Source organism: Camelus bactrianus, chromosome X (genome assembly GCF_048773025.1).
Source record: "Camelus bactrianus isolate YW-2024 breed Bactrian camel chromosome X, ASM4877302v1, whole genome shotgun sequence".
NCBI lineage: Eukaryota > Metazoa > Chordata > Mammalia > Artiodactyla > Camelidae > Camelus > Camelus bactrianus.
Genome location: NC_133575.1, coordinates 62,767,843 through 62,776,977, shown reverse-complemented (window position 1 = coordinate 62,776,977; position 9,135 = coordinate 62,767,843). Strand labels below are relative to the sequence as shown.

At 37.4% G+C, this 9,135-nt stretch overlaps 1 protein-coding gene across 1 annotated transcript; it reads left to right on the top strand.

Annotated features, from left to right (window-relative positions):
- The first annotated feature begins 611 nt into the window (after positions 1-611).
- On the top strand, positions 612-9,135 carry TAF9B (TATA-box binding protein associated factor 9b). Its single transcript, XM_074359658.1, has 7 exons — positions 612-751; positions 1,394-1,475; positions 1,793-1,929; positions 2,009-2,143; positions 3,232-3,307; positions 6,105-6,215; positions 7,108-9,135. The coding sequence occupies exons 1-7, from the start codon at positions 701-703 to the stop codon at positions 7,269-7,271; spliced, it is 756 nt and encodes a 251-aa protein (XP_074215759.1). The 5' UTR covers positions 612-700; the 3' UTR covers positions 7,272-9,135.

The following is a 9,135-nucleotide window of genomic DNA, read 5'->3' as shown; positions in this document are numbered from 1 at the left end:
AGCTTTTCATCAGTATAAAATGAGCAACTGTGACAGGGCGTTGAGTGTGATGAGAGCTAACCAAATGCCTGCTGGGTGGAGAGCAGGCTATAGGGTCGGGTTGCCCATTTTAGCAAATAAAAAAACAGAACGCCCAATTAAATTTGAGTGTCAACTCAACAATAAATAATTTTGTAGTATAAGTATAGCCCGTGTGATATTTGGAATACTTATGCTAAAATGTGTTGATTTGACATTCAAATTTAACTGGGTTTTCAGCACTTGACCAGGCAACCCTAACACAGAGGCAGGGCCGCTGGAGGCAATTCCAGGGTGACAGAAGGGGACAGGGTGGCAGCCGGGGAGGCGAGCAGGGACTCCAGAAAAGACAAGGGTGGCTCATTTCATGCACTTTTCTGGGGAACAGCTCTGGGAAGATGAACTTATCGGCCTTCCAAGCGTTGGCCGAGGGCTCCTCAGGCAAAGCTTACCAGCCTCTTTTGACCCTCCGGTGCCGCCGGCTCCCCGCTAGCCTGGCTGGCCTCAGCCTACCAAGGACTGGCTAGCAGCTGGGAACCAGCCGCGCGCGGAACCCTAGCCGGAGCCGGAGCCGGAGCCGGAGCCGGCGCGGTAACCCCGCCTTGCGCGCCCGCAGGGGTGGAGCCTGAGCGAGGAACCCGCGAGTAGCCCTCTCTCCCCGGATGACGAGCGGCAGGATAACATGGAGTCGGGCAAGATGGCGCCTGCCAAGAACGCTCCGAGAGATGCCTTGGTGAGTGCGAAGGATAACAGGCGGGGCGCGAAGCTTCGCGCGGCCGGAGCCGGGGACCCGGGCGGCGGGCCCAGGCGGAGGGCTTGAGGATGGGCTCGCGTGCCGGCTCCAGCCCAGCCGGGGAGGCCAGGAGGTGTGGGAGAATGGGGTGCCCTGGACCCCGGGGCTCCCTCCCGCCACCCCGACAGCCGGGCCGGAGGGAGTCTGGCGGCCGGCCGGATCGCACAGGCCTGTCGTCCAGCTTTGTCTCCTGGGCCTCGGGCCCTGGCCGCTTCGTCGTCTCGCCCCGTCTGCGAATCCTGACTCTCGCGTCCAGGGTTCTGATGCTAGCTTACCCCATCACCACACCTGAAAATGACAACCAGCTGTAGCCACCCCTACCTCGGCTGGGAAAGCCAACCCGGGCCTTTTTTTTTCTCTCTTTGCCCCTACCCCCGCCAAAAAAAAAAAAAAAGTTTTCAGCGAAGAGGGTACGAAGGGATTTGGTGTGATCCTGACATTCACTTGGGCGAAAAAGGATTAAGAACAAGTTTGAAGCCCAGAGAATGGGGACCTTGTATCATAAATGTAATTACTACCTTCGGTCCAGTTTTTATTTCTATACCCAGATTATGCATCTGGCGTTTTTATTTGAATCCACAGGTGATGGCACAGATCCTGAAGGATATGGGAATTACGGAGTATGAACCAAGGGTTATAAATCAAATGTTGGAATTTGCTTTCCGTAAGTTAACAAAGCACCAAAAATTTGCCTAACTTGTGAATTTGAAAAGTTCGTTCATTGTAAGAACATTTTTCCAATTACTTTTAACAGTTAAGTATCATAGAATTCAGCCTGAAGCAGTAAAAGGAGCTCAAGCTAGGGGACAGTATTTGTATTGTGATATCTGTTCAAAATTGATCATATAGATAGGACAATTTGATACTACAACCAAAATTCATAACCTTTGTAGAAATTAGTGGGAATTTTTATTAAGAAAAGTGGCCATAAGTAGTAAGCTATTTTCACATGTTTAAAAAAATAATGTTTTGTTCTTAAAGGATATGTGACTACAATTCTGGATGATGCAAAAATTTATTCAAGCCATGCTAAGAAACCTAATGTTGATGCAGATGATGTGAGACTGGCAATCCAGTGTCGAGCAGACCAATCTTTTACCTCTCCTCCCCCAAGAGATGTGAGCAAACTGTCATTTGAAGTTCATTTTACTTATAATTTTTAAATTGTAGTTCTAATAAGGATTTTTTTTTTTTTAGTTTTTACTTGATATTGCAAGGCAGAAAAATCAAACCCCTTTACCATTGATTAAGCCATATTCAGGACCCAGACTCCCACCTGACAGATACTGCTTAACAGCTCCAAACTATAGGCTGAAGTCCTTAATTAAAAAGGTAAGAAATTTTAGTCATCTTAGCTTTTTAAAAGGGGAAAGTGTGTTAGAGGATTTGTAAAAAGCAAATTCCTGTAGCCGATGCAGTAGATTAAAGGTTAAGATAATTTAGTAGGATTTTTTTATTTAGTTCCTTAAAAATATTATGTCTGCAACTAGCTGCTATGTTAAAATATAGAATATATAATCCAAAATTTTTAGAGCTAAAAGAAACTTCCTTGTTCATCTAACTCAACACTTATTTTTCACATTAGGAAACTGATCCTGAACTCATCTATGGAGTTAGCAGCAAAGCTAAGACTTATTCTCAGGTTTCATAACTCTCAATCTTTCGTAACTTCCGTAACTCCCAATCTATAACATAGTTTTTTAGTAGGGCCCAATAACAGAGTAAATGATATATCATCAGGCATTAGACTTGCTTTCTGGCTCTCCCACCACTGAAAAAGTTTTCCCCACATTGGGCTAGCTTTGTTGTCTGAAATTCCACTATAAGACAGTTTATTTCTTTTTTTGGTTCAGATATTGGCTAGTTAAGATTAAAAATCATAAAGAAGTTAGCTGTTATCCCCAAATAAGACTCTACCTTAAACTTAAAACTATATAGATGGGATTTGCATGTACTAACTACTATATAAAAACAGATAAAGAGCAAGGGTCTATTGTATAGCACAGGGAACTATATTCAATACCTTGAAATAGCTTATAATGAAAAGGAGTATATATATGTATTATAACTGAATCACTATGCTGTACACCAGAAGTTAATACAACATTGTAAACCAACTATACTTCAATAAAAAAACTAATGGGAAAAAAACTATATAAAATTATATATATAGACATATATATACATTCATATCCATGTTTATATAGATAGGTATTATGTTTGTATTATATGTGTGTGTGTAGTATATTTGTGAAAACCCTAGTTTAAATACTGGGTTTAGAACACTAAACAAAAACAGGACATTCTTGCCATGAAGTATCCATTAATAATTCACATCAACAATCCTAATTTCATTTCTGGTAAGTTTAGGTATCAAATCTGAACAACATTAAAACAAATTTGTTTTTTACATCCTCTAGGGACCTAACCAAGGAAGACTAGTTCCACGGTTAAGTGTTGGTGCTGTTAGTAGCAGACCTACCACTCCTACTATAGGTAAGTGAAAGAGGGAAATGGCTTTTCTGGCTGGTAAAGAAGTGCCTCAGCACTTGATTTCGAACTATAATCCAAGTCAAAAGGTGAGTCAGAAATTCCCATATGTGTGTTGCCATTGATACATTTATTTGTTCTCTAGTAAAGCTGTAAACATAGATTTTATCAGATTTCAAAATAAGAAAGTTAGAAGGAATATCTGATCCCAAATGAGTATAGAATTGGACATTACCCAACATTGTTGCCAGTATAAACTATGGTACTAAAAACAGCAGTTTAAGCTCTGTTCTTTCTGGCTTCTATACAAATGAATTTGCCAAATACACTCATAGCAGTGACCTACGTATAATCAGAAACTAAATTTCTGAGTAAATTGGCAAGAGAATGCAGTCAAAAGAAAGAAGTTTAAAATATACAAAAAGCTTAAGGACATCAAAGAAAAGCCATTCTATTTTTAATATAACCTCTTCAGAAGTAGTACTGATTATCCTGTACTGGTCAGTGAGAGCCCCTTCAAACTGTCTCCTGTGTCCTTTGTGTGACAGGTCTCCATCATTCTTTGAGCATTTCTTTCTGGCACACGATGTTACAAGCTCATATTTTCCTTACTCCAGTCCTAGAATCAGTCATTTCTCAAAAGACCCCTGGTTCCTTTTAGTAGAGAATGGTATTTAGAAACCATACTGTCATTGTTGTTTAAGTAATAGGGAAAACTTAAATAATGGATTTAGATTTCCTCATTTTTTTCTGTCCTACATCCCTGCTGGATTTCTTTCATAGTCAAACTCTTTTCAGAAAAAAATCCTTCTCTTTGACCTGTATAGATTTCTTGGTTCTTATTACTTATAACTTGAGTCCTATAGATGTCATATAGCTCTAGGGTAAGCAGCATTTGATTTTTGAGGTGTATAGACAATCTCTTCATATTTTCAGGGTGTGAATTCACATTTCAGCATTTTAAAACCATTTAGCATTTTAAAATTAGTACTAAGACAGTTAGTACTAATTGTACTCTTCTTATTATCTTAATGTAACCTTTGTAGACAGGAGTTTGCATATATAATCTGTGCAAATTTTTGATCATATTCTGTTTATCCATTAGTTCATGTTAATTCAATAAATACCAATTTTTAAAAACTAACCTATGGTCATCAGTTACACATGTTGGCAAGCTTACCAATTTTAGTTATCAGATGTGATTTTTATTCCTAGTTAGGCATTAATTGTACACGTTTTAGAAATTTTAAAATCAAGTGAAGGAACTGCTAAAAGCTACTACTACAGATGAAAGTTTTAAATTTAAAAAAAATTTAAATGAGTCCTATGAAGCATAAGACTTAAGTATCTACTCTGTTTAGTTTTAAAGCCTAAACTCCATACTGGTTTAAATGTTAACAACTCCTTACAGTAATGGACAAGAAAACATCCACCTACTGTGAATTTTCTTGACAAAATGAAATACTTACGTTGTTTCATTAAGCTTCACCAAATTCTTTGGACTGCTGCTTGAATATATGGGAAAACTTGCCTAGAGATGGAGATGTTAGTGTAAGGCCTCACCTTCTGGGTTCAGAAAAGAAAGCACTAGAAGCCAGATTCCTGAGTACCTTTGGGCTTTCTTCCTCCATTTAGGCTTTCTTCTCCTTTCTCCCTGGAGGTGATGATAGTTGTAGTTTTTTCTAGCAATTCTGTCCCTAGGCAGACTGCTGGTTCCAGGGGAAAGGAATGTATGGAAAGCATGCATCCCCAAAGGAAAAACTAGACACATTTCTATAAATGTGTTTTTTAAGAGAGCCAAGACATCAGTCTACATACCAAGTCTCTGAGCTTGCAAAATTTATTCATCAAGCACATTTGTTGAGTGCATGTTAGAAGCCAGGCACAAAAGCCACGTGCTACGTGCTCACAAGGGTAAAAAAAAAAAAAAAAAAACACATTAGCCAAGGCTTATAATTTAGTGAACGAGATAAGATACTAATAATAAGGTTCCTATGAGGTGTTAAAGGAATTTCAGAGGCAGGCAGTGACTTCTGAGCAAATCAAGATTTTATAAAATGGAGTAGTATTTGAGTTGTACCTTGTGATACTGGGTAGAGTTAAGATGATGGGGGTTTAGACTAGGTTATCTCCAAGATCTCTTTCTGCTTAAAAAAAGCATCTGGATATAGAAAAGGAAAATGATTTTTATGCCACATGGGGACCCCAAGGGGTGTATTTGATAGGCTTTTGTTAGATGCATGTTGATTTAGCTTCATGGGTATAGTAGACATCTTCTAATTCCCAGCAAGTGACAGAGATTAAAAGTGCACCTAGGTAATAGAAAAACCTTGAGTCTTTAGTTCTTCTGTTTATTTAAATGCTCAACTTCATGACTTCATATAGCTAAAATTCAGTGCCAGATGCTGTTTCAAAAGCTTTACATGGATTATTTTTATTTTCACAAGAATCCTATGAAATAGGTAGCTATACCCATTTGACAGATGAGAAAATTGAGGCACAAAAAGCTTAAATAACTTGCCCTCAGATACTCAGCTAGTAGGTGATAAAGCCTGTATTCAGACTCAAGCAGGTAGGCTCCAAAGCCTACAATCTTTACCACTATACTATCCTGAATTATTAACATCTAAACTATTGAGCTTGTAAACATCTTTGAAGTTCCTTTGCTCTTATTTCTAATTATTTTTTCTCACCTTTCATTAATTCCTTGTGCTTTGAAGGTAGTTTCTGGTAAGCTAAGGAGTGCAGAATTTGAACCTGTATAAGTCATCTAACTAACATGATCTGTTAATTACAACTACAGCAACCCCACAAACAGTGTCTGTCCCAAATAAAGTTGCACCTCCAGTGTCAGTGACAAGCCAAAGATTTACAGTGCAGATTCCACCTTCTCAGTCCACGCCTGTCAAACCAGGTAACGTGCTGGTGAAGGGGTGGGGGTTTGAAAGTGGTTCTTTTAAAATATTTTTTTCTGAATTTTAAAATGTGTGAGTAATTTGTGATTATAGAACAGTTTGTATTCCTAGAGCAATAATTAAATTGTTTTAATATCGTTAACAGAAAGGTGGAAGTAATGCTGCAAATCAGGGTATTCAGAGGGAGTCTATAAGCCCACTAAAAGTGTATGAAATTTTATATACCTGTAACATTTTGGGGAGGAAGGGAGAGATTTCAGCATGATCATCAGATTCTCAAAGAACACTGTGAATTAAAATAAGTTATGGTCTACAAATCTAAGGCATCTTTGGGGGGAAAGCACTTAGGGTTAAAGCTCAAGAAAATAATACAACTTAGTATAAATCAAATGAAAATTTTTACCTTTATTCACTTCATGAAAGTATACATAGAAAGTTGGAATAATATAAGTAAAATTCCATTAAAACACCATTTATTAATGCATATGTTTAGATTTCACATCTTCTGAAACCTAACCACACACCATAAACTTATTTAAAATATTGGCCTGTAAGGGAAGCATGTTTCCTGACCTTGAATATGTGCCTTTAGTATATTCCATGATGAATCCAGTGTACTGCTTCCCATGACTAAGTACTAATTGAAATTTTGGATAGTTAAAAAAAACTAACAGAACTTCTTTAACCTTGTTCTAGATACTAATTTAAGTACTTCAAAGCATCAAAAATGTAATTCAACTCTTAATGCAGTATTACCTGAGTTTCTTCTATGCCGTAGCTGCACTTCATACTATTGAAATTGTTATTAGAATTACATTCAGCTTTGTTGAATACTTTTCTGTTTCTGATTCTGTATAATTCATAGTTTCGGGGTGTTTTCTCTATTTACAGTTCCTGTAACAACTGCAGTTCAAAATGTTCTGATTAATCCTTCAATGATTGGGCCCAAAAATATTCTTATTACCACCAACATGGTGTCATCACAGAACACGGCCAATGAATCAAACCCACTGAAGAGAAAACATGAAGATGATGATGACAATGATACTATGTAAGGAATATAGTGTAGTCTAGAAGCATTTCAAATATGTAGGTGGTATTGAGCGCAGTATACCGAACTAGAACATTCTAGATCTTTTCAAGTTTTATCTTAGCAAACTTAAACGTAGCTGCAATATTTTTCACATTAGTTTAAACTGTTAGATTTCTTAAGGGTACCAATGTTTTTTCATTAGGCTTCAAGTATAAAAAGTTAAGTGCTTGTTTCTTAATAGTTTCATTAATGTTGAGTCCTACTATAGTAATCCTATTTTTGGAAGCAGTTTTCTGCAGTGTATCACTGACTGCAGCACTTAAGTTTTAGTTTTTACAGCCTGATCAGCCGACTACTCTTTAACAGCAAAATTTCTGATCTGCATTTAAAGACTTCTTTTGTAACGTAAAATAGTCACTTTTATTGTCACCACTTTTTGACCAAATATCTCAGTTTAGGAAAAGGTTTTGGGAGAGGATGGATTTAGAGGGATTCTAAATCCATTCTGAATATATTTAAGTTGTTTCTTGGTTTTCCCTAACCTCCTACCTCCTCAGCCTTGTTTCTAGATCTCATTCATTTTCTGTACCCCTCCCCACAGGCTTAAGTTTCTTCCTATTGCTCTTCAATTTAAAAGGACAAAACTGGAATTTTAGAAATACAATTCCTGATGATACAGCTCAATGTCACGTTCATATTTTTAAAATCTGTTTTACATGCCTGATGTTCTGTGGTTCACTTTTAACCTGAAGGTTTGCATTTGCTGTTTTTCTCTCCATACCAGAGCAGTGGAGTTTTATCCCTTGCCTTTTATGCCCATTGAGCATTACTCTGCTTTTGACACATAGTTTGAGGTCAGTTACATTCAGTGTTAGTCTTATATTCCGAACTGATAACTCTACCATAGTTTACATTTCTGAATTTAACACAGAACATGCTATAGCTTAAAATCTGCCTTGATAAGTATATTTACACTGGACCTAGGCAGAACCACTGAAGAGCAAGCGTTTTCTTCCTTTTTACCAGATACATATATGGTTTGATCACTACTGCTTGAACCCTCCTATTGGTATAATTCAGATCATTTTCTAGCTTGTTGCTGAGGATGTCACACATAAGATGGGATCAAACCTGAAAGTTTTCTTAATGGTTTCCCTTCCTCTAGAAAGCCAACAGAAACAAATTAGTGTGATGCGACTTACATTTAGGTGCACTCTGCATAATCTTCCCAGTAATGTTGCTAAACATCTTTCCCTATTTTCCATTTATACATATCTGAACACCTTATTGGGAGAGATTGGAAAGCTTTCAAAAATATAAACAGGCTTGTATTATTTTAAGTAAATTTGACATATTCAACATAGGAACACTTATGCAGAATTTCTAAATTTTCATATCATAATTTAGAACTTGTAGCTAAGGATCCTGAAAACTTAAAACATAAGTAAGTTTCATCTTAGGATGGTGCTTGAAATATCAAAGAGAAATAGTCCCAATAACGATCTCATCACAGTTTGGGTGTTTGGGGATATTAGGAAAAGGTGATATCAAACTTAAAAAGAGATCTGATCATCATAGGAGAGAAATGTTCATTATATAGCATAGGATATCATTACTTGAATGTTCTCAGGGAGGCAGCATGTCAAAAGGCCTAGGTTCTAGTCCTGGCTCCATCATTAACCAACTGTTTGACCTTACTTCACCCATGAGCCTTGTTCTCTTCACTAGTAATAGGAAAATAACACCAACCCTGCCTACCTCACAGGGATGTTGTGAGGGTTCAATTGGTATATGTGTAAGTTCTTTCAAAATTGTAAAAATGCTATATAACTCTAAAGAATTAACATATTATTTGTTTCAAGATTATTAATAAAAAATTGGACTTA